The sequence below is a fragment of the Podarcis vaucheri genome (genome assembly GCF_965113315.1).
Source record: "Podarcis vaucheri genome assembly, chromosome: 6".
Taxonomy (NCBI): Eukaryota; Metazoa; Chordata; class Lepidosauria; order Squamata; family Lacertidae; genus Podarcis; species Podarcis vaucheri.
This window is the reverse complement of record NC_138764.1, coordinates 54,682,349-54,708,050: the sequence shown is the minus strand read 5'-3', so window position 1 is coordinate 54,708,050 and position 25,702 is coordinate 54,682,349. Positions and strand designations below refer to the sequence as shown.

The following is a 25,702-nucleotide window of genomic DNA, read 5'->3' as shown; positions in this document are numbered from 1 at the left end:
AAAGGGGACACAGATTTGCACAGTATTTGCAGTGCTAATTTATATGCATGGATGCATTTTTTTAAAAAAATAATACAGTAATTTTCTTTATATTTAAAAGAAAATACATCTCATCAACTGTGTGGCCTATGTGCTTACTTTCCACTGTTATCCCTTGTTATGGTTCCTTATCTGTAAACCAAATTTGGCTCAGGTAGCCCTTGAAATAGAGGACTGTACTCTGCCATCACTTCAAATGGAGTAATGTCCCCTTTATGGTAGGACACATGGGCATCCGTGTTGGTGTGTGTGTGTGTGTGTGCAATTATGCTATAATTAATGTTATCTAATAAATAATACAGTGGTACCGCAGATTACATACGCTTCAGGTTACAGACGCTTCAGGTTACAGACTCTGCTAACCCAGAAATAGTACCTTGGTTTAAGAACTTTGCTTTGGGATGAGAACAGAAATCGCGCAGCGGCGGCGCAATGGCAGCGGGAGGCCCCATTAGCTAAAGTGGTACCTCAGGTTAAGAACAGTTTCAGGTTAAGAACGGACCTCCAGAACAAATTAAGTTATTAACCTGACGTACCACTGTATTGACTAACCAAATAGTACGAACTATTTCTGGAATACAAGGTACTCAGTAGGTTTCTTTAAGAGCCATACTGTTCTGGAACCAGTAACAAACCTTGTAAAATAAACATATTATTATTAAGTTTCTTCTTTCCTTTCCATTAGGCACACTAAGGAAAAAGAGAGCAAATAAATGAAATCCAGTTGTTGCAACTGGCAATTCCAAAATAAGCCCATTGTGAGGCAGTGTTTTGTCTACATAGCAGGACTTGGGACTGCAGTGAGAATGAGGGTCAAACTTTAATTGTGTGGATGAAGCTCATGCAATTCGCAAGTCCATGGGAAGTCTGAGGAGCCTCATAACTGTGTGGTGGGAAGGAAAGAGAGAGTTAAACTGTCTCTGCCATGGTACTGACTTCCCCACCACACCCAGCCTACAAAGATCCTCTGCTCTGAAGCTGATCTTTGCTGTTCATAGGAATCCTCCCTGATTGCCAAAGGTAGGTTCACTTAAAATGCATACAGCAGCTTCAAAGAGGGCACAGTTTTTTCAGGAGTGTGGCAGGAAGAGAAGGCGTTCCTGGGCTCCTCCATAATTTCACATTCATGATTATTCGGTGCTCATGATGCTACCTGGGCAGTCATACACAATCCCACTTTCAATGCTGTTTGAGGTTTTGAGGTTGTATGGCTTTGTTTCCATTCACTATATCTCCTGTAACTTCCTGCTGGTTTACTTTTGTCCTGCTTAAGTCGTGTGCTGCTCCTCCAGACAGCAATAATGGGGTAGCATTGGTGAAGCATCACAGAACAAACCAGCAAAGCGGAATAAACCTGCCACTAATGCATTATCATTGTGTCAAGGACATGTTGAAGAATATACCTTCAATAAAACAGAGGGATCTCCTCTCTCTCTCTCCCAAGGTTCCAAGGCTGCTGAAGTTCATGCAGTTAATATCACATCCAGTTTGGACAACAAGCTATATTCAGCTATGAACCATAGACACAAATAGGAAAGGAAAGATGGGGTCAGAATGTATGACCTCATGGAGACCCTTTGACTGAGAACAGAACCCCATTAGCTTGGCCTAGCACTTTAGTGGCTACAAGGGACATTAGGCCATAACCAAATATTTCCTCTGCCCACCCCTCCCCATGAAGCATAGAAGCATTAACTGCCACACACACACTCTAATTTGTGCAAAAATAATGTGAGTGAGACAGTCTCCACGGAGACCATGTATTTCGGGTGGCAGCCTGCCCAGTCCTCCTGCAATGCCGTTGATGGCTTTCCCCATTGAACTGTCACATTAAACAGCCAATGATTTACCAGGGGAGGGGAGGGAGCTGAATAAGGCAGGGAGGTAGGGGCGAGGGCATTGGCAGGTCCTTGCAACAAGCCTGAGCAAGCTTTAGCAAGATGAAGGGTATTAAACAGCTTCTACAGCCTATCTCTTGACCACGGATGTAGCAGGACTCAACTTCTATCAAGCCCTCTGGCCTCTGTGTGAGGCTTCGTTGCTTTCAGGTAAGATAGGCCAGACGCGAACATCACTGTGGTCCATTCTCTATAAATCACACCTTTTGCTGCCTGAGCAAAATTTTTGCTGATGTTTTCAATGATTTTCTCGCATGCTCTGGAACTCGTGTGTGCTGTGCACACAAGATCACTTAATGGGAATTAATTACCCGTAATCACATTTTAGTCATCCTTTTTGCTTAATCAGTATCAGGTGAGGTTAGGCATGTGCCTATTTTCCACCTAATGAGTATTTGAAAATGGAGGAGGGAGATTTATACTGTTCTGTTTAGTTAATCTGACCTAAAATGCAAAAGGTTACCAGATGGTTGTGAGAATACTTCCATTACTTTCAGTTGAAAGACCCAGGGCTTTTATTCAGCCAGAACTTGCCCAAATTCAGTTCCAGCACCTGTCAGGTGGGTGCCATTGCCATTATAAGAGAACAAGGGAGGTGTTCATGTGCATTCCGGCACCTCTTTTTCTAGAAAAATATCATTGGCTATGGGAAATCATTCCTTTCTTGTTTTTCTGTGGTTGTTCGAATAAAGGATATGGAAGTCAGTTGAAAAAAGTAATAGATCTGTGCTGTTTCCTTAAAAGATAGGATGCTGTTTCTAATCAAATTAGCCATGTTTTACTTAATTTCCTAACCTGCTCTATCTCCAAGAGCTTAAGGCACCTACAGTCCTACAAAAATGTTATTATAAATATTCTATGCCAAATAAATCATAGGATTAAATAATAATAAAAATTTAAACTGGGTTTTTAAAAATAGCAAAGAAAGGAAAGGAAATCAAGTCTTAATTTATCCCTACATAGATGTGATCTCTAGTATGCACCCTCACTCCCTTTCAGGCAGTTTGTAGTATGTATTGCTTCCAATCCCAACAGAAAAGAAGTGAAGAAGACTCTGAAATAATTTTGCAGCTGTTCTTTCCACTCTTCCTTCTTGGTTTTAATGTTCCTGGCAATGACCCATTTATTCCACGTCCTTTGATGTTTTTTGTCTTAAGACTCTTGCCTCATAGAATCTGGAGTTACAAACCTATTGGAAAATCTCAGTTTTCATGTGTTAATTTTAAAAGTAACAAAACTACTTCTTAGCCTTTTGAGCTAAAGGTCTATTTCCTGCAACGATTGACTAATTCCTTAGAACTCGGCTTGCACCAGTATTCTAGAAAACAGCCAGTTAGGGGATGCAAGTTTCAACCAGAGAAGCAATGGGCAGGACCTGCTTTCAACCCCCGCTTCCTAGAACCACTCTCACCCCTCCCCAACACCTTGTTCCTTGATGGACGGATCCAGCCTCTGAGCCTGGATGAGGTAGACCAGGGAAGGAGTCACGTCTTCTATCCCAAGCCCCATCCCTTTCTTTCATCCATCTGTCCTTTCTTAACATATTTATCCACTGCCCTTTTGCCCAATAATGTGCCCCCCTCCCAGGGCAGTAAACCAAACAAATCAAGCCTAAATCTCAATAAAAACATGCAAACTTAAAAACAAACCTAAAATAGCAACCAAAAGCATCCAAAAATAACAGAATAAAGTCATGCAATGACATTCTCAGATACTCTGGCCACATAGACATTTGTACGTTGCTGGTTTTGCCTGGTGTTTGAAGGAGGAAGTCAACATTTTCTTTTTGAGGAATTCTCCTGTAAATAAGGCAGGGACGCGGGTGGCGCTGTGGGTTAAACCACAGAGCCTAGGACTTGCCGATCAGAAGGTCGGCGGCTCGAATCCCCGCGACGGGGTGAGCTCCCGTTGCTCACTCCCTGCTCCTGCCAACCTAGCAGTTCGAAAGCATGCCAAAGTGCAAGTAGATAAAAAGGTACCACTCCGGCGGGAAGGTAAACGGTGTTTCCGTGCGCTGCTCTGGTTCGCCTGAAGCGGCTTAGTCATGCTGGCCACATGACCTGGAAGCTGTACGCCGGCTCCCTCGGCCAATAAAGCGAGATGAGCACCGCAACCCCAGAGTCGGTCACGACTGGACCTAATGGTCAGGGGTCCCTTTACCTTTTACCTGTAAATAAACTTTTGTCCAGATGAACAAAGAAATGGGTTGCTGGGAGTACAGTGGCCCTAGTGAGCAGTAATGTATCAATGTAATTTAGTTTTTCTTTCCCTTGTGTCCCAGGAGTTGATTACCACTTAGGCATGGCAGAGCGGCCTCAGGTACTGTCCCAGGAAACTCTAAACCAGATGATGTCCTCAGAGGGCACGGACTCTGGCCATCCGAAGGCAGGGCCACTCTCTCTCCCCCTGCACTCCCAGTCAACAGATATGGCACCCAAGCCACTACTTCGCTTGCAGAGTATCGAAGAAGGGAAAGCCCCCTTTCCACCATCCCGGAGAAGCTCCATCATGAGCATCCTCAATGCTCCCTTTCCCAGCAGGAGGAACTCGCTGGCTGCTGGGGGAAGGCGGCTCTCCATTGGACCCTGGATGCATTGCGGCCGAGTGAGTTTCTCTGGGTTACCACTCTTTGAGCCCATGCGGGAGACGCACTATGAAAATAGCTACAAGACGAAGCCAGATGAAGGCTGCAAATTTAATGCCTCCCAAGTGCAGCAAGTTCTTGAATCTGTCCTAGCCACCTCCCTAGGGGATGCCAAGTATAACCCTGCAAACGGCGGGCTGGTGGCCAAGAACCTGTCAGACCTCATCCGGAACAGAATCAAAGAGCTGATCCCACCTCGCTACAAGCTGGTGTGTAACGTCTTTCTGGGCCAACAGGCCAACCAAGGTCTGCGCATTGCTAGTCAATCCCTCTGGGATGTGGAGAATGACAGTTTTGCATCTGCCACTTTCACTAACTCATCACTCTTTGTTGTGGCCACAGTTCATGGACTCTATTTTGAATGAGTTTGCTTTGCTGATCCTAAAGTTCCCTCTCCCTTACCTGCTGTGACAAGCTAGCAATAAAATAAATGCATAATGTGACTTGGGTAGTTATTACCCATATTTAATTTAAGTTGATATGAAATAGTGGAAGAATTTAATATCCGTAGTATTATTTGTCAGATAAAAATGTATTACAGTACAGTTGTATCTTGGAAGTCGAACGGAATCTGTTCCGGAAGTCCGTTCAACTTCCAAAACGTTCAAAAACCAAATTGCGGCTTCTGATTGGCTGCAGGAAGCTCCTGCAGCCATTCAGAAGCTGCGGAAGCCCCACTGGAGGTTCGGGTTCCAAAAGAACATTCGCAAACTGGAACAATCACTTCCAGGTTTGTGGTGTTCAGGAGCCAAAATGTCTGAGTTACAGGGCATTCAACAACCAAGGTATGACTGTAATATGAAATAGAAGGGTTCTGATAGCTCAGGAGCTATTAGTTTCTTTTTAGCTTAACTTTAGGCTGCTTATTTACCTACACATAGACTGTACAACATAGAGAGAGTAATATATTCTAGCATCAAACTAATTCCCAAAGACATGAAAGAACCATGAGTGCAGTGAAAATAGCTACCAGCGCAGTTTTGCAAACACTCAAAGGAGTTTACAGAGCATTAAACTACATAGATTCTACAGCAGTTCTCAGGCTTCTGCTTGTGCAAGATGTTGTGTAACCACTTGTGCAAGCAGAAGAACATTGGGAATCTTTTCCACAAGTAGAAAGGTATCTTTCTTCATGCACAAGTTTAAAGAGCCTCTATCTGTCTCTCCCTATGACCAAATACAGTTGCTTATGGAAAACATGCATCTACTGCTGATTCAGTACATTTCAGCATCAACTTCATGAGAAAAGCAAGTACAGAAAAGGCATGAAATATTCATAAATACCAATGTATTGCCATCTACTATATAGTGTGGAGATGACTCAGAGTTAGGACACTGACTTCAACTGTAACAATCCTGGATTTGGGTGCCTGTATTTGCCATGAATTCTCTGCAAGGTGCTATAAGAAGTTACAGGCTTACCGTAATTTAAACCCATTGCTAGAAGATACCGTTTTTCATGTGGGTGTGCTTTGAACAGTTTGTATCTGTGCAATTATCTGATTGTGCCAGAAAAATAATTCCATCTATCAACCCACTTGCCAGTACAGTGTCTCTCAGATGAATAAGAAGAATCTCCATGAGACTTTTTTTCCTTTTGGTAGGTATGAGGGTGTGGAGAGGAGATGGAATAGACTAACTCCATGACCTCAGTAGGCTCTAACATCTTAAGCCATCTTAATAAGCTTTTCACATAAACTATGCTGCAGCCAACATTCAGAAAAAGTCTCAGTGCTGATTAAGAATGTCAACTTTCTTCACCCTGATAAACATTTGACAAATCAACACACAGCAAACAAAGGCTACAATCCCATGCACACTTAATGGTGAATACACGTACATATGACCAAGCATTAAATTTAACAAGCCAATCACCACATGTAGGAAGAAGTGTTGGGCTAGGACCTGGGAGACCAGGGTTCAAATTCCCACTCAGTTATGAAGCTCACTGGATGACTTTGGGCCAGTCACCACCTCTCAGCTTAACTTACCTCACAGGGGTTTTGTGAGGGTAAAATGTGGAGGGGAGGACCATAAATACTGCTTTGAGCTTCTTGGAGGAAAGGTGGGGTAGAAATCAATAAATAAATCCAACAGGGCTCATCTTATGGAGTCTGCCATTGTTCAGTTGTGCATGGTAATTCAGTTAAATACATGCACATTTTGGCTGTTGCCTGTCTGAGAATGACCTAGGAGAACCCCCTCAGTCCAGTTCAAGAACAGCCAGCTCGCAACCTTACACAGAGCACTCCTGCCCTAAAATAACTCCTTTCTATTTTTTACAACAGCTGCCCCATTTCTGCAGACACCGGATATGCTTCAGTAAGCCTCTGATGGCAACAGCACCAAGAGAAGGGATGTCAGGGCACCAAACAAAGCAGGTGGCTTTGTCTAACGCACACTGTTGCACATGACCTCAACCCAGAGGAAATTCCTTTGTGCACTCATCAAAAATAATAGTAAAATAAGAGGCTAGAGGTAACAAGGTGACAACAAAAGCAGTCAGCGAAAGGTGGGAAACATACACCAAGTACCTCCAATAATTCCTAAAGGGGGTTCATTTTGGACAGGTCACTAGAGAAATCCTGCACCTACTATACTGTGATTAGGTGCTGCAAATGGTACCCGCTGAGTATCAAAGAACAGCAAAGATCACAAGCAACAATAAGGACACTTTATGTTTGTAGACGGATTTTTTAAAAGAACAACCCACTAACACGACATCTCAGCTCAGCATTTCATTAGCTTAGTCTATGCAATGTCTAAATCAGTTCTCACAAGTAGGAACATCCCAGCCACTTTCAAACAGCTGCAAGAGATTTCCGTACTGGACATAACTTCATGCTTGAACCAGCCTCCAGCCATGTTGCCTGTGTAGCGGGAAGTCCCCAGTGTTCATGCTCTGCCTAGACCAAAATAGCCTTTGCTTCTGTTACTCATGTGCTTTGGTAACCACCCATTTGGATAACCGCCATGCATTGTACGCAGGATGCCTTTGAAAATGTTCCAGAAACTTCAATTGATCCTGAATAGGCCTGCAAAATTAGATGTTTTGATCACGTTACACCAGTGCTCTCCATCAGCACTGACTTCCAGTCCATTTCCACTCCCTATTTCCCATCCCGATCTGGCCACAGTGATCCATGCGATGGTCACCTCCAGGCTTGACTACTGTAATTCACTCTACGTGGGGCTGCCTTGAAACTGTCCTACAAACTCCAGTGGGTGCTGAAAGCTGCAGTGAGGCTCCTCACAGGGTCCCTGCCATGAGATCATATTCACCCAGTGCTTTACCAGTTGCACTGGCTCCCAGTGGAGTATAGGGTCAGGTTCAAGGTGCTGGTTTTGACCTTTAAAGCCATTTGTGGCTTAGGGCCCTCGTATTTACGGGATCGCCTCTCCTGGTATGCCCCGCAGAGGACCTTAAGGTCCATGAATAACCATAGTTTAGAGGTCCCGGGCCCTAAGTCAGACTATCCTCCACCAGGGCCAGGGCCTTTTCAGTGATGGCTCCGACCTGGTGGAATGCTCTGTCCCATGAGACTAGGGCCCTTCAGGATTTAACCTTCCGTCGGGCCTGTAAGGCAGCTATTCCACCTGGCCTTTAATTTGAATCCAGCCTGATCTTTTATTTCCCTTCTCTTCCCTCCCCCTCCCCTTTTATGAAGATTATGTGCTCTGAGACCCCACAGCTAATTCTCCCCTGGCCTCCTCGCTGGCCCAAGTAGGACTAATTCGGCCAGCTAGCCCTGGTGACTATCTAATGCTTATTAGATGGATTTTCCCCAAATTGATTTCTGAACTTTGAATTTTATTGTTATTCATGTTTTTATACTGTATTTTATGCTGCTTCTACAATTACCGTGTTTTAAATTTATTGTTACCTGCCCTGAGCCCAGTTTTCTGAACCGGGAAGGGTGGGGTATAAATAAAAATGTATTATTATTATAATTCCCAATTCTGTTTTTGATCTTTAAATCCCACTCAATGGCTTCCTCCCAGACTCTGAGATCAAGTTCAGAGATCCCTTTCCAGGTGACCCCAACAAGTGCAGTAGACAGTTACTGGGAAGAGGGGTTTTTTGGCAGTGGGATTCTGACTGTGCAATGCCCAGCAATGCACTTTTCTTTGATTTCTTTAGCACCAGGTGAATTTTGTTCCCCAAACTAAGTATATAAAAGAATCTCTTTTTTTGCTGCTGCTTGAGCAGAAGTTGTTTTTTATTATCTGCAGCTAATGTTGTATTGCTAGCTAGCACATGAAGTATGTCTACTATCTATGTAGGTGCACACCTGCCAAGTTTCCTCTGGGGACATGCTAATATATGAAGCAGCTTTCCATAGCATGAAGATGTTATAGTAGTCTAGACCAAGGAAACACTGATACAGCTTTCTATTCGCCTCCCCGGCAGCCCCAATGGAACTCCTAACCACCAATGAGACACTTACAAAGTAACCATTGTTCTTTTGCTTTTAATAAAAATGAGTTTTATTGTAATCAAGACAGCTGGGTTTTTGGAGACATGGTGTGCAATGATTGACAAGACACAGGTGCAAAATAAATAGCTCATAAATACATAAATAAATCTTAGGATGTTCACACCACTTAGGCTCCATAGCTGGACAAATAGTCTTGTCAAGTTCAAAACATTAAACTGGCAGCTTCCAACGAAGCCGTTCAAGTCTGTACCATGGCAATTTACAGAATCCCTCTGCTGCATCTTGGAATGAAAACAGCTGAGAAAATGAGGCAAACAGGGTGTTTCACAGTCTCAGCACAAAAAGAAAAAAAAAATCCCATTTGCCTAATTAGTGTAACAGTTCCATTACCCAACATGTACCTTTGCAGCCTCGAGTGCTTAGCAGCAGCAGCAGCAGCACTAGGTGTCTGAATTAACCCTGATTTCAGGCTGAAGATTCGGCTATCCTACCTCTGTTCCTCCCAAATTAAAGAGTTGTAGCAGTTCTTCCCTACCAATTCCAGAAGGCAGCCAGCTGGCTCTTCAGCTAACTACAGTCCCCCAAGGATTGTGGTAGTCCTATCACAGCTAAAGCAGGGAAGCAGTTTGTCTGATCTTGTGCCTCTGCAGCATCCGTTTCTGCTGCCCTTCTTAGCAGAGCAGCCACACCCAATTCACAGATTTGTTTGGTCCATGAGTCAGAACCAGCCAAGGATTAGGCAAGTAATGCAACTCTGAGCAAAAAAACCAACCAAAAAACTGCATTCCATGGGAAGGCAGCGGTAGTGTTGCAAGAGCCTGAAATGGCTCACAACAAAAATCACTTGATTTAGCCTGAATACATGAACTGGACTCACAGCCCTTTAACCCTTCAGACTCGGAGATGCCAAGATCCAACAGCAAATTTGGCATTAGGCACTGGACAAAACTCAAAAAAACTTTTTATTTTTTTAAAAAAGATTTGCTATTACCCTCACTACTTGTTTCCCATGGAGTGTATGGATCACAGATTCTCCCCTCCCCATGAACAAGCCAATGTGCATAACCATCTGTGCAAAGGCCACACAGGAGTAAAGGCAATTATCTCTACTCCTCCTCTCCAATGTGGACTGGAGCAGTCATGTCAAAGCAAGTGAAAAAAAATCCCATTTCTTTAACAATAACAAAAAGTCATTAGGTGGCTAGCATCCCAGAAGTTGATGGATTCTGAATAAGGGTTTGGCCCAATCTGAGTGCAGTTTGGGTTTTGAAGTTTTCCCTTGTAGAAAGGCATGTGACTAAGGAAGAATTCTGATGTCTCAAGCGTTGCCTTCTCCTGCACCGTTAACATCAAAGCTCTTGGAAGAACAGAAAGGGCCAAGGATACCAGGTGTCCACCCTGTAGCCTTATGCTTCCACTCGCTGTTGAAGCAGCTTGAGGATATATTTGAGCCTACGCTGGAGCTCCGGTGAACAGCCAAGTTCTGCAATGCTGCTGAGCTTGTAGGTGTAGGAATTCCTGTCACGGTTTATGTAGGTGAGGAGGCAGGTGTGGTCAGGTTTGCTGAAAATCACCTTGGTATGATCATTGTAGAAGTTCACCTAGAATAAAGGAGATGGAACACAACAGACATTTAATACTTGTGCCTCTTTCTGTGTAGCACTCCTTACCCTTTGGGACTCCCAACTCAATTGGGTTTAGCCATCAACCACAGCCTGCACCTAGGTATCTGCTAGCATAGCCTTAATATGGAGGGTCGTTTTATGCCCCCACCACAGACATCTCCATCTAAGTGGAAACAAAGGGCAAACTGCTGAAGGGATAGGAATCCAGATTTAGAAAAGGGCCTATGGGAATCAGATAGGTTTCAGTATTTGTACAGGTGCTTTGAAATGTGTTAGAATTCATAATTTCAAGACACCAGCTGCTACTCAAAAATAGCAGAGTAACCATAACAAACTGAATGTGCTCTACAAAGCAGAAAGCCCAGCATCTACTTTCAGCTTAGCATCCACATTCTCAGAAGCACTCCACAGAAAGCTTCTTTCCAAAGCAAAAGGCAACACTTCAGATTATACCCCACACAATAGTTATAGCAACTGAGCTGAGGTATGGATATGAAACACCAGCATGTGCCACCTCCATCAACAGGTAGGACATAGGGCCTACGTAATCTGCTAAAAAGACTTGGTGCCATCATTACCTGAAAGGTTCCATTGCTAAAAAGCATCAATAAGGCTTGATTAGTCTTCACCCATTGTAGAAGCAACAGTGGAACCTGTCCAGTCTCATCTATGCTGGGTAAGTCTCCTCCCTGGGATTTTTTGGAGGGGGGGGGATGGAGAGAAGGGAAGAAAAAAGAGAAATTAGAGAATCATTGGCACCACATGACTGGCTTAGTCCTAGCAGTTGTTTTTCTGTATAACTTTATCCCTAACACTACTGCCAAGCCAAAGGAGAAGATAAGTACCAGCCAAATTCAAGGAACATGAATTAGCACATCCATTTAATGGATCATCTCTGCTTTGGGAAAGGAAGTCCTACTCCATCCACCAATCGAGACTTTGAGTACATGAAGTAGTCAAAGATGTGAGCAGGCATGGCAAGGCAACTAGGAGTGCAGAATCCGGCAGTAAAGAGCCCATCAAATACATGCTTTGGTGTTTGGAGCCACGAACCAAAGTTTGGCCAATATGATGAAAGCTTTAGTGCTTTCAGGTGTATCCCACAAGACCTCAAGGGAGGCTCTTCCTATGAACCTTGAATATGGTCAAACATACTTGAGAGCAAGGGGGGATTGTCCTCTGCAAAAACACAACTCGTGTTTTCTGCATCGAGCTGAGTCGTCAGCAAGCCAATGCAACTAACTCTGTACACACATACCAACTATGTCAAGCCAGGCAGCTGCTCACCTTCATTAGATGCTGTTCCATATATGAGGCAAAGTACTGCAGGACACCCATCTGCCCCTGCAGCTGCTCAGGGACAGCTGAAGCCGGGAAGGAGAAATGCTTGCTGTTTGTCAGGTTGTAATGCACTTTCCTGAAGGGAAAGAGAATGCAGTTAGCTGCAGTAGCCAGATTGTAGTCATAAAACTTTAGTTTCAGTTTATGAAAGTGGTCTATCTGCTATGCTCCAAAAAAACCATACCCTTAAAGGTTGTCTGTTCCTTATTGAATCAGACCTTTTGGATCATCCCAAGACAAACCCCCAAGTGGGCAAACACAGACTGTCCCCACCACCATAAGATCATAAAGATAGGGTCTGATTCAACTAAGTGCATTCAGCTAGCTGGAACCAGTGCAAGGGTGCCTGCTATTGCAAACTGGACTTGCCCTCCTCTCCTCCTCAATCTACTCGGGGGCAGGGGTTGGTAGAAACCCCAGAACACACAGGGAGAAGGGAGGTCATTCTGCCTGGCACACTAAAAGAATACTTGCTTTAGCACAATGTTCAACTCCTCCCACAATCTAGTCCTCTAGCCTTGCTCCAAGCAAGGGAAGCCCCTTCTCCCATGCTCCATGCTTGTGGGTTACTCAAGAATTTGATCCATACAATATCTTGCAGTCCCCCTCACCACACCAGAAGGTGGCTAAGTAGGACCTAGTCAAGGTAGGCCATGACTACACTTCCACACTTCCCAACCTCAAAACCCTGCAGGAAGTCCATTTCTTCCACTCACTTCCAGTTGGCAGAGAGGGCCATATGAGTTCCATCGTTGAAGAGGACACCAATGCTGTGGTTGGAGAGCTGATAGCCGAAACCATACTTATTGGAATAGTCCACCCACTTGCTCACCCAGACAAAGTGCTCATGGCAAGCCAGGGAAGCAGGATTCCTCTCAGCTGGACAGGGAAGAAAGGTACTCATTAAATAAAGGTAATAGGTTCAAACCTATTTCAAAAGTGGTACTGAAATGAGGTTGAAAGAAGAGAGGTCATGCTTGGGATAGGAACAGAATCAGTCTCATCTTTCCTACCCCCAGATGTTGCAAATTAATCATTGGATTACCATTTATCTAGATAAATAGGTAGATGGACACACACACCACCCCTTAGTTTCTGCACTCCATCAGGATTCTACCTAAAAGGAGGTGGCCCTTATTCTGGATGACAACAAATATCAGGTTACCGAGACCCAGGGAGGCTGATTTTAAAAGCCTCTTTAGCAGGTTAGAGGAACTAGGGTTGCACCTCTCCTGCTTCTCCTCCCTAATATCAGCATCCAAGACAACAGTTCTTCCATTTGTCTCCAACCATCCCAGGGGTTGTGATACTCCCTGAAGCTTAAGTTACCTGGTGGCATGACAGATAGACAGTTCTTCAGAAGACCAATGGCTGACTCAATGACAGATGATGCTGTGACACAGTCTTCAAATACTAGTGGGTGGGGGAAAGAGGGGAAGAAGACGGTTAAGTTTTTACAAAATCAGCTTACATGGGCCAAGCTCAAGAGATTTTCTGCTCCCAAAGCTCAAAATTCAAACGGGAGTGGGAAGAGAAAGGCTGAAGAACTTGTTGACCCCTTGCCCCCCTGTTGCTGGATTACAACTCTCATCATCTCCAACCACTGGCTATGCAGTCTGGGGCTGAAAGAAGTTGGGGCCCAACAACCTCTGCAGGGCCACAGCTTTCGCACCCTCAAATTAAGCCACTTCTAACATTAAGACCTGCAGGACCCAGCCAAAAGGCCATCGAACCCAGAATAGAATTCATTATCTAACCATGAGCAGAAATGAATTTTTTCAGAAACAATGGAGGATGTGACAGCAATGGCCCTCCCCAATTGTCTCCAGTATCCAGAGTTACCCCGCCTCTAAGAATAGATTGGTTGTTCAGTTTTGATGACTGATAGGCATTGTGAGACTGAACCTGCCAGTTCAGAGTCAGTCTGCTCAAGACTTAAACTGCTTGTTGGCACTACTGTCCACGATGAAGTGCTCCTCTGCTTTGCTCTTGAAGGCCCTCTACCACACAGGGACTAGTCCTGACAGACAGCAGATTCCATCTGACCAAAATACACTGTTAAGGAGGAACTGCTAATTGAGACATTGCCACTTCTCACCTTCACAGCTGCTGCTAGCCATCGTCCCACGAATAGACCTGGAGATAGATTTCTGTGAGCCTTCCTCTGCTACCGTATCTACTGGGCTAGAGCCGGGACTCTGACCATTCAAAGGAGTGACCTAAGGAGGCAGAAAGTCTGATCAGCACATAGCAGGGTAACTTCCTTGTTTCTCTTTCCTTCCTCTGAAAGCCACAACTGAACAGCCAAGTTCCTGCAGTTAGTATACCTCATTCCCTTCGACAGTTTTGTGGCTCAGTTGCCTACAGATGGAGGTCTTCACAAGGCCTGTTACCAGCTTGGAGATATCATCTCTCTCTTCTGAAGGAGCCTTCTTAACTAAAGTAAGAAGAATATGAGTTAATAAGATCCTAACACAAAGTCAACAGGACAGGGCTGCAGATATTGCTTAAAGTAGACTCTGTCAAGTACATACATTGGGGGTTGGGGACTGACATGGGAGTTCTAGGGGTTGCTCTAGCTTGGCCACTTAGTGTTTATTTAAGGTTCCAAGTGGCAAGCCTCCTTTCCCCATATTTTTCTATTCTATGCATCAGGTGGTGAAGGGCTGCAGTGTCTACAGTTTGTTGCCAATCCTAGTATTTCCCAGTTTCCCAATCCTGCGGATGAAGCATCAAGGGAAAACTAGTGGCTACCTCCAGGCAGGACCAACATGTTGCTATTGGCCTCACGCCTTGCTTGTGTGCTTCCCAAAGGCATATTGTAGCCTTGGCAAGAACCAAACACTGAGCTAGGTGACTGAGCAGGGCTCTTATTAGGCAGAAGTGTGAGCATAAGTTTTCACAGGGGCTACAGTCAGTTCCCAGAACAAGAGGTCAACGTGCAACTTACCTTTTGACTTCCTTTTCCCAAAGAGAGTCTTTGTGACCTTTACAAACAGGCTCCTGGCAGGGTTGGGGGGGTTCAGTTCTGGCACCATCACACAGCTGCTGGGTGGGAGCTTATCAGGCGTGTATCCCTTGAAAGTTGAGGAAACTAATTAGCGAAGCTGAGCTATGCATCAGAACAGACTGTACACAATATACTGGACCAATGACAGCTTCTTCTTCAAGGCCCTATTGCCAGTCGACAGGATTTGGCCACATTCACAAGTTGTGCAAGTCCTCTAAATGACATGCACCCTTGGAAAGGGCATAATAATAACCAGGCAGCATAGAGCAAAGATATCTGAGGATTGTTAAGCGATAATTAGAAGCAAGATGTAATTATCTAAATTGCAATCCAGGCAGGATCCCAGGAGCTAACACCCATATTAACAGAACACTGCCATTCTGCCCAGTCATGGACTCCATATGAATAGGAAGAAGTTATCACCCCAAGAAAGAGACATCACCACTTCTCACCTTAAAGCATGTTGTGTAGCCTAGCTTACTACCTTGGCAGTGACATCGCTAGAACACACAGACAAACAAACAGACACACAAGATTGCTGCTCACTTTGGTGAAGAACTCATGGTCCAAGATCTCCTCCAGCGTGAAGCGGTCCTGGGGGTTGCGTTTCAAGATGCCAACAAGCAGGTTCTTGGCTGGTAGGGAAAGGAAGGCTGGGAGCGTGTAGGTGACATGCTTGATGCACTTGTAGGTCTCCTTGAGGTCAGAAGTCTCAAAAGGGGGGGTCCCACACAGCAACGTGTACCTGAGGGGTGGGGAGAAGAAAGGTGGCAAGTGGTGAATTCACTCAGTGCTGAGGAGACTCAAAAATAGTTCTGGCCTAGCAGCCTGCCCTTGGCAGCCTCCCTGAGCACATGACTCAGCAACAACTCTGGAGGAAGTCTGACAGGCGGCAACACCCAGTTAAGTGCTCCCTGTAATGAAGCTCATAAGACACTGCTGTCGCTTCAGGTGCTCGCAGACCGGAGGCACATCCGGAGAGCCAGTGACAGCCCTTCCATGTGATCAGAGCTAGCAAGCCAAGCCTCTCTAGAAGAGGTGCTGTGCATAGCTGAAAACTGGGAAAAGGAGAGAAGGAGGGATCTCCCCTTTGCAGTCACCCGGTTCAAGGCTACTCTTCCCTCACCCCCCAGCACTCAAGATAAAAATTTCCATTTACTGCGCTGTGAAAACTTAACAGGAAGCTGTGGCTAACCAGGGCAAAGACAACTGAAGGCACAAACTATTTTTTTAAGACGACACTCCGGAAAGCAGCCGAATAGCACCTGAGCCAAATAGCCAGCTGTGAACCACAGGCCAGCCACTTTTTCCATTTGTTCTAATGAAATTGTCAATAAGATTGTGGAAGATTAGCAGCAGCTTTGTGGTGTTTTGAGTTTCATAAAATAAACAGATTTGTCCTTAAAATAGGCCATCTTATATATGGCCCAGAAATACATTTAAGCAGTCATTTTGGGCAAAGCTTTATGGGTCTAGTTGCAGTCAAGCTATGCTAGCAACATATGCTCAGCATACAAGCATTTATGTAATACTCAGACTGATACTTCCATTGCTCAGGGGATCCAATAGGTAGCCTGAATTCCACACTACTATCATAGCCAAGAGCACTTAAAATAAATTGGCAAAGCCCTCAGCTTTATCAACCACTGAAAAGCTTCAACCGCTACTTTCCCTCTTAAGATGCCCTCGGTGTTTGTGAGCTTCATCTAGCGCAGAGCATGGTGCGCTACGCTGTCAAGCTGACACAAGCGCTTCAGCATTTGTAAGAAGCAATAGGGAGGCAATAAGCACTTAGCAAGGAACCCTACAAAGCTGTTTGCGATTTGATCCCAATATACTTGAGCAAACTGATTCCTCATTCCACCAATCTCCAATAACCCCGACTTCAATTACCACCTCTCTGTTTAGAGCCCCAGACAGAGGGATATGCAGTGGTGCTCTGTGGCTAACTAACAATTTCCCCCACAAAGCCATCAAGATGCTAAACATTTTTTGAGAAGAGGAATCCTTTGTTTGAAGCAAGGTGTCAACAGCTGGAATTTAGGCTGCTTGGCTGCATGCAGACTCCATGCTTCATGCATTTAATTTCATCACAGCTTCTCTTTAGGGTTCTTGCATTTGCCGCCCACTCCAAGCTTTTGCTTGTAGCCTATTATTTTTTGTACTTAATCTTCAACAAGCTTTAAGTTGTACTAGGCAGCCTTTCTCAACCTGCGGGTCCCCAGATGTTGTTGGACTACAACTCCCATCACCCCTAGCTAGCAAGGCCAGAGCTTAGGGGTGATGGGAGTTGTAGTCCAACAACATCTGGGGACCCACAGGTTGAGAACCACTGTGCTAGAACATGCTGGCCAAAGAATCCTGCTCCCTCCCATTTAGCTATACAAAAAGAACTAAAAAGCCAAGAAGTTGCAGCACTGAAAAAGGCCTGCAAGAAGCCTTCAGCAGGGGGGAAACGTGCTTTGGACTTACATGACACAGCCCAAAGACCACACATCTGACTCCGGCCCATGCCCCTGTCGCAGAAGTACTTCGGGGGCAAGGTAATTGGGGGTACCACAGATAGTCCTGGAAGCAAACACACATAGGATCATTAGTTGGGTTACAGCAAGGATTCCTTGCCATGCCAGCAGTACAAAAAGGGAAGTTTTGGCATAGGAAATGCTGCTGCCGGAAGAGTAAAGCGGAAAGGGTATGCCTCAGTGGTAGAGTGCATGCCTTGCATGCAGAACTCTGTCCCAGACTCAATCCCTTGGCTATCATGGACAAGTGGTCTGGCTCAGGGCAGCTTCGTCTGTGACATCTTAAGATCTTCTACCATAGACCATGCCAAGCCACGCCAACCTCACCGAAGTTACTACAGAAATACCACTTTCACAACATCCTCTCAGATTCACTTCCTACTGCAAAGATTTAAGCTGAGTAAACATGTACCTGGGGAAAGTTACAACATGCGTTTCAATTAACCACAGAACCCTATTTTAAAAAGGTCTCTTTTTTCCCTTTTTTAAAGAGTTCTACTGTCAGACGTTGGGCGTCCTCTTTTGCAATAGTACAGGCTGGATTATAGTTTCTTAACTCGAAGCAAACAGTGAATAAGGTTTATTTTACTACAATAGGATCACAGCTGATCAAGTAGATAATAAAAACCCTGATCTGACAAGATCATTCTGCCAGTTTTCAAGGCTGCAGCCAAGGCTCTGACTGGTGCATCTCACTGTAGCCCCTTTTCCAGCCCCCTGGTGCCCCTGCAACATGTGAATGAATCAACCAACACCATACTACTTTGCTGCGTGAGCCTCCCTGTAGCCTCAGACACATCTTTCTGACTAGAACCACAATAGTACTGACTCGGCTGTCCCTTGCACCTATACCCACTCACTGCTACCCTGTTGTGTGTAAGAACCCTTCCCCATCCATAACTCCTTTCTACGCTGTATGCTTGCCCATCGCAGTTACAGCAGCAACCAACACTTTGCATGAGGCAGAAATCCAATATAAGGTTGGGCATTGTTTCTCTCTGCTGTGCAAACATGAGGCTTCTGCCTTAGACAGAACTGCACACACAGTAACTGCTTTGTTCCTTTCACCACCAAGTTCCAGGCTGAAGCAAAGGAGTATTTCAAGTCCAGTGTCCCTGTTGTGCTCCAATTCCCCCTTCCCCAAACGCACACAGCTGCAAAGGGGTGTGTGTGGTGGGATAAACAGGCCAAGGAGACACATAAGAGAACCTCTTTGCTCTGGAGTAAGCTAGGGCAACATTCAACAACGAAAGAGCATACGAAAGTGATCCAGGCAACATACAGAACATCAAGCCACCTACTTTTTTCGCTGGTCTGCGGGCTCCAGTCTGGCAGCCAAACCAAAGTCTCCAACTTTCAGTTCCATGTTTTCATTGACGAAAAAGTTACCTGCAACAGAAAAGAACAGGGCTCTAAATGTCAAACATTGCGCAACTGTCTCAGCAGTTCCTCCTCTAGATACCTAGGAGACAAAGCTGTGCTTATTCCCCGCAGAGCAGCATTTCCTGAATAGGTATCTAGAAACCCAGTTTTTGTATTTTTAAAATGCAAGTTTCTAAGATACAAGAAGATTAGAAGGTTACTTCAACCTCAACAATACAACTTCGCTCCCAAATGAACAAGCTATGTTGCACATACCCAGTTTCAGATCCCGGTGCAGGATGCCCTTAAGGTGGAGGTATTTCAAGGCAGAGATAATCTGTTTGAGGTAATATCGGACCTCTGCCTCCAGAAGGGTGTGTCGGGATTTCCAGATATGTGCCAAAGACTGCAAGAGAAAAGGTTTGGTTATAGAGATGCTCTTGCAGCCTATTATTAGTCTAAGAATGACTAGTTGTCCTGGTGTATTGCAAGTCAGAACCAGGGTGGTGTAGTTGTTCCAGTATTAGTATTGGAAGCACCATATTCAAAGGACTCCTCGGCCATGAAGCTCACTGGACAATGCTAAGCCAACCTCCTCTCAGGTTCAAAATAGTGGTTTGGACAAGTATTCCAAAACTCTCACACACTTGTCTTCCACTATCAGATTCTCCTCCTTCTCCCATCCTAAACCTCTGAATCCAGCTAGGGATGCGTATTCATGTTTTATGGTTTCTCTCAAATTAAATCTCTTTTCAGGGTCTAATCACAAAGATTCCAAGATTTGCTACAATGTGCCCTTTATACACGAGGCTGGTCATGAGTCCAAGGGGAATTACTAGACCTCTCCCAACAGTTATTCCAAAATGGATGTGAAGACTGCAGATTTAATCATGCAAGGCTTACAAGCAAGCCAAATGAAGATAAACGAACTCTATTAAACATTAAGAAATGCAACTGAAGTGCACCGAGAAAAGCCTCTAGACAGCAATAACCAGTTCTGTTTTAGCAAAATGAAGTTCCTGTGTGAAATCCTGGATCCGATCCCAATTCCTTCTATACAAGCACTATTCCAACAAGTAATCCTCGCAGGGCAGTTTTATATCAAGTTTGATCTATCCCAGAGCAGCCAAAGCCATTAAGATGCCAGTGGCTGACTTACTGTGTTTACAGGGGTTTGAACTGCAAACAGAGAACAAGCAGCTAAAATAGCATGACTATTATGCATGGCAGCTGCAGCTTCCATGCCAAGGGCACCTGTATGACAGATTCTTATGCAAGCATTTGTGGCGCTGTATCATGCAAAGCAGGAGTATCAAATGGCAAACAGCAAATGTGCCAATTCAGTATCGGTAAGGAAACCTGCCTGTGAACATTCCTACATTCCCAAGGATGCTGAAAGAGGTCTGCCTGACCTACATGGTCCCCAGCACTCCTGGGAAATGTCTGACAGCAGAACTAATTGCCACTATTACTGGTCCTACTTCTTTGACACAATAAGAGGCATTCTAACCCAGCAACTCCCTGTGCTGCAGTAATATATCCCACCTTTTCCTACCATGTCTAATCATGACAGAAAACCATACTTTCATCCATTGTACCCATGGGAAGCATCCAGTGGGTGATATATCTAGTATAGGCAGAGGCCTGTTGTTCAGTGCAAACCATTCTACAGGTTCTATTTCTGCTGCCCTTTGTTCACAGTGCAATAAAACATTGAGTCCAATAGAAATAAAGTATGCCTGATGGGGAGGTACAGGTTCCCTGTAGAGAAAGAAAAGTTGGGACTCACTTTCCTGCTGCAGTGCTCAAGGAAGATATAGATGTTCTCCGTATCCTCAAAATGATGCGAGAACTTCACGATATGTTTGTGGTGCAGGTCTCTGTGCAGCTCGATTTCATTGATGATCTGGAAGAAGCATAATCAGAAAGTTTAAGAGCTGGTAGCTAGGGATATGGCCAACACCCCAGCTACCCTCATTCTGCTCTGGACTCGGAGCTACATACCTTCTCCCGTTGGTGTGGCTTGGCCACTCTGCTGTGAGGAATGACCTTCACTGCATAGGTCTTGTTGCTCGAGAGGTCTGTCACTTCATAGCACCTTGCAAATCCACCCTGCAAACCAATAAGGCAGCAATTAGGAGGGTGGGCTAAAGAAAACTCCTTTCTTGTCCTTGATAGATTAGCAACTCATGGAAGCATCTCGGGTCTCATTTCCCCCTGGCACCTGTACCATCAATTTGACTTCTTAAATATAGGGGAACTGTGGTCTTCAGCCCAAGTGCTAGGACTGTATTTGCCACCAAAACTAAGTCAACACAAAACACTAGTTGAGGATAAATTTTAAGACTCTTCTTTTAAGATATCACTAGTTACTGGAAGAACTGCCGGCTTTTATTCATGCGTAATGGGTATCAGAAGAGGAGTCCTTAGTTCAGAAGGTTGGTTGTACAGCATATGCTGTATATACAGAAAATCTCCAGTTAAAAGGCTCAGAAGTGGTAGTGGAAAGACCATTTTTTGCTAGAGACCCTGGAGGTCTGATGCTTGTCAATGGTTGGACTTTGGACTGAGGTTCATGTGCCTGCTGCTTTCAACATATTTAGCATTCTCTCAGATCTTCGCCTAAAACTAGAACTAGACACATCAAGACCACAAAAAGCAAGGATACAGGATTAGGACGGGATCCAATTCAGATCTAAGTAGGATGAGATCACAGAAAATGCAATTGCCGCATGACTAACAGCATTCTAACCTGAAGTGTGAGAAACATCTAACATATGCCTGAGATCACTGCCTTAGCACCTCAGGCAAAGTATACCAAAACAGGAACCCAGCCAGATGGCAAGAACTAATGTGAACTCACCCTTCAAGTCCTTTAAGGATGGACTACTTCAAAACATGGTCATAGCCACTTAAGCACAGTAATATCTCAACCATGGTGCTAAAGAACAGACTCAATAATCAACTCAAATATTTCATGGGCTTCCAAGTTTTGTTTAAATGAGAGGGATCCAGCATCATAATTTCAAGTTTGGGAAACATGCCCAAGACATTTCTTTCATTCCATTCCATTCCCTCAGTGACATTGCAATATATTGAAATTATAACCTAGGCCAAGTGCATGGCTCAATAAAATAAAAGTTCCATTCCAAGTCAGGAGGGACAAGTTTGAGGAACTTGAACAGAGAAAGTCCAGCATTTGTGTCCTGCCGCTTTGGATATTCAAAATTTATGGGCAAGTTTGTGTAACTTGAAAACCAACTTATTTTCTTAATGGTAAACAAAATATTCTCCTAATTCAAACATTTGAGCATGTTATGTAGTGAAAACATTCCATTTTAAAGAAACAGTTTTCACTTCTGACGATGGTTTAGCACATTCTCCAGGCATACATTTTATTTCATGTTACAGCTCTCACTATCCTAGGGTTTGTGTCTATTCCTTTGGGTTTCCCCACACCCACTGTCATCATGCTTTTTTTAACAGAATGTGATTTAGTTCTTCTCACAAGACAACCAGCACTGAAGGAGAACTAGAGACAGGTTTTTCCAGCTGTAAAGAAAGTATATCTTTGCTGCAGCCTACACCTTACCCTAAAATAAGCCTCACACCTATGCAACATCCTGAACAAAGAGAAACCTGTTTCTCATAAAATCCTAGCTTGGGCATCAGCACAGAAACAGCTCTGGCTGGTATTGCCAGAAAGGATCTTTCAAAGAAGCTGTAAGAACAGGGGTGGGGGGTGGAGAGAATTATACACACTGCCAAATTCGGCATTAGCTCTACCGCGTTTGGAAGTGCCAAGACACCCCCATACACAATGAGCAGATTTTCCATATGACACATCACATTGTTTGATGTAGGGCAAAAGGAACCAACTGACGCACCCCTCCTTCAAAGCACGATCTTCGAAACAATGCCAGCTTTGCTCACCAAGAGGAGAGATTTCCAGTGGAAATGCTGCTGCTTTTCCCCCACCCCCCTACTCTGAAACCCGATTACACAGATTGCTCAATGAGCAAGGTGGTTTTGAGCCAGGGGAAAAAAACTGAATCAGAAGAGTTCTAAGGCAAAAAAAATATATGCGTAGTCTGGGAAACCAGTGTTTGCAATGCATATAACCAGTGCAGTCATGCAACATCTCAACAACTATTACCACAGTGTTGCATTTGTTTTACTGTTCTAAAATGTTCTGTCATCTTTTTTCCTTTTAACTGTCAACAAAAAATTGCATCCTTTTGCAGACTTTGTTACTAAATCGGCTGTTGAGCAAAATTTGCATTTGCCAAGGAATGATGCTATAGAATGGAACAAAGGATGAATGGAACCCTGAAGGCCCTGCTCCTTTAAGGGAACAGCAGACAGAAGGCCCCTCCTCCAATCACTGAAGTCCTTGCCTAGAATCCATTTGAGCATCTTTAGCAGGGATAGGCAACCTAAGGCGGGGGGGGGGGGCGGATGCGGCCCAATCACCTTCTCAATCCGGTTCGCGGATGGTCCGGGAATCAGCGTGTTTTTACATGAGTAGAATGTGTGATTTTATTTAAAATGCATCTTTGGGTTATTTGTGGGGCATAGGAATTTGTTCATTCCCCCCCCAAAATATAGTCCAGCCCACCACATGGTCTGAGGGATGGTGAACTGGCCCACGGCTGAAAAAGGTTGCTGATCCCTGATTTTTAGCAAGCTTACATGGCTTCGCAACAGTAAGCATCAGATATGTGCTTATTATTATTATTATTATTTGGATTTCATAAACAATGTTATACAAGTATGTATACCAAGTTTCTCATGTCATTTATATATCACAAAAATAGCATAATAAATGTGGAAAATACCTACAACGTATGTTTCAAGCAGAAACAGACACTCACCACCCTTCTGAAACCTCCATATTGCAGATTAGCAAGTTTCCAACAGCAATCTACTGCATGAGGTTTTTGCTAAGCAACCTACAGTACTTGACACTCCTGGATAAACATGAGAAACTGTCCAATCCCCAAGTTGTCTGCTAAATTTCTTTTACATTTAGGCTCTACCGTTCTTCCAAGGAGGTCACAGTAGAATAATCTTAACAGGACAGTTGGCAGAGAGTATGACCAGCCTAAGGTCACTCAACAAACTTCATGCAAACAGAATTTTAAATATGGCCATCTTCATCCCATCCCAGCACTCCAATCATGATATCACACTAGCTCTCTAGGTGTAAGGAATGGTGGTCAGCTATTGTAGACAAACTTTCCCCAGCACCCACCATACTTTGTTGAAGTTGGACTATAAATAATGCAGATTAAGTAATCTAAACCACCAACCATATCCCCCCCCCCCAAATCCCTCTGGTCCATGTTGTACAAATAGTATAAGAATGCACTCAGGATATGTTACGGCATCCCAGAACACATTCACTGAATTAGACCAGTAGTTACAGATCAGCATCTGCAAGAGAACCCAAAACCTAAAGAAACCCACCAGAAAACGGCTTACTAGTCGCCAAAGGGCTAAGAACAACGATTTGAACATCCGGTCCCAGACGTGCTTGACTCAGTCAAATGGAATCATAGCTGCCCTGGAGAAGTCCTAAGGGATGGCCTATTATAATTTTTTTGGGAAAAACAGCAGCCATTTCGCGCTTCCTATTCGTTCTCTCTCCCTCTCTCGCACCCCCCCCCAACTAAGACCCACTTGGGTAGCGTAACCATTTCTATCTAGTCTTCTTTAAAAGCTCCGGTCGCTTGTTGGGACGATTCCTCATTTGGGGGTGGGTGGACGGGGAAGAGCGCACTAAAATACGAAGTGGGGGAAAGAATTACGAGTAGTTAAATATTAAAGCCCCATCTGCACCCGAAGCCCCACACAAAACGAGATGGGGGGGGAGGAAGAGAGAGAGAGAGAGAGAGAGAGAGAGAGAGAGAGAGAGAGAGAGAGAGAGAGAGAGTCGTGCCTCGACATGCCTGCCTCGGATCAACCGGGAAGTCTTGGCGGGGGAAGGAAACCCTCCACGCGAGCAAATAGAGAACGAGAAGAGGGAGAAAGGGAAGCGGATGAGGCGCTTTTGGGTCCCCTATCGCGACAAGCCGCGGGTGCTGCTGTTCGCCACCCTATGCGAAAGTCTCCTCCGCCATAACTCGCGGGTAGCTTTCGGGGGTGGTGGTGTCGGAATTGGCCCTTAAATCCACGATCCCTCACTAGGGCGCGCCAGAACCCAGCCCTGGCCGCACACACTAGAAGCCGGCCGGCTCAGACTAGAAGAGAGAAATTCCTTCGCCCACCGCTCTCCCAAGACGCCGCAGGTACCTTTCCAAGCAGGCGGCCTTTGCTGTAGGATCTGCCGGAGACCGGGTCGGTGATGATCCGCGTCGGTTCGGCTGGCTTCGGCTGCTCTACCCGGTCGGATTTGGGCGAAGCGACGGCGGGAGGCGAAGGCTTGTACAAATCCGAGCTCACCCCAGGGTCGCCGAACGGGTGGGGCTGGAGGAAGCAAGCGGGCTCCATGGCTAACGGGGCCCACTTACTGCGAGCGGGCCGGCCCTCTCCCCGGTACTCTCTCCCCAAGGTCCGCGCAAAAATCACGTGGAGCCCCGGCAGTTTCGCGCGCGCACGCTGCCTCTACCCGCGGCCAGGGAATCCCGCGGCTTTTATCAATGAGCGCGGCAGACGTCACCGGCTAGGGAACCCTCCCTCCAGCCAGGGGGCGGGGTTAGTTTTTTAAAGCAGCCGCTGCCCGCTGGGAGTTGTGTGATGACTTTCTTTTTCTGCAAGGCCAAGGGGAAATTCGGAAGAATGCATGAAAGGGAACGAGAGAGATAAAAATAGCTTTTCTTC

The 25,702-nt window shown here is 45.0% G+C and overlaps 2 protein-coding genes across 2 annotated transcripts; one reads left to right on the top strand and one right to left on the bottom strand.

The window, feature by feature from the left end:
• Window positions 1-1,834: 1,834 nt before the first annotated feature.
• Window positions 1,835-4,983, top strand: DYNLT4 (dynein light chain Tctex-type 4). Its single transcript, XM_082226802.1, has 2 exons — window positions 1,835-2,087; window positions 4,219-4,983. Exon 2 carries the CDS (start codon window positions 4,239-4,241, stop codon window positions 4,944-4,946), a length of 708 nt encoding a protein of 235 aa, XP_082082928.1. The 5' UTR covers window positions 1,835-2,087; window positions 4,219-4,238; the 3' UTR covers window positions 4,947-4,983.
• Window positions 4,984-9,051: 4,068 nt separating this feature from the next.
• Window positions 9,052-25,479, bottom strand: PLK3 (polo like kinase 3). The gene is made up of 15 exons (XM_082227513.1): window positions 25,175-25,479; window positions 20,885-20,992; window positions 20,670-20,786; window positions 19,157-19,286; window positions 18,820-18,907; window positions 17,469-17,564; window positions 15,543-15,741; window positions 14,937-15,063; window positions 14,314-14,423; window positions 14,085-14,205; window positions 13,316-13,399; window positions 12,703-12,865; window positions 11,933-12,062; window positions 11,224-11,334; window positions 9,052-10,621 (listed from the first exon to the last, which is right to left on the bottom strand). The coding sequence occupies exons 1-15, from the start codon at window positions 25,370-25,372 to the stop codon at window positions 10,427-10,429; spliced, it is 1,977 nt and encodes a 658-aa protein (XP_082083639.1). The 5' UTR covers window positions 25,373-25,479; the 3' UTR covers window positions 9,052-10,426.
• Window positions 25,480-25,702: the final 223 nt, after the last annotated feature.

Excerpts from the sequence above, each read along its gene's own strand:
- PLK3 (XM_082227513.1), bottom strand. The coding sequence starts at position 25,372 with ATGGAGCCCGCTTGCTTCCTCCAGCCCCACCCGTTCGGCGACCCTGGG. Across the intron at positions 20,993-25,174 it reads AAGGCCGCCTGCTTGGAAAG|GGTGGATTTGCAAGGTGCTA; the intron begins GTACCTGCGGCG and ends ATTGGTTTGCAG. Across the intron at positions 15,064-15,542 it reads ACCATGAGTTCTTCACCAAA|GGATACACGCCTGATAAGCT; the intron begins GTGAGCAGCAAT and ends TCAACTTTCAAG.
- DYNLT4 (XM_082226802.1), top strand. The coding sequence starts at position 4,239 with ATGGCAGAGCGGCCTCAGGTACTGTCCCAGGAAACTCTAAACCAGATG.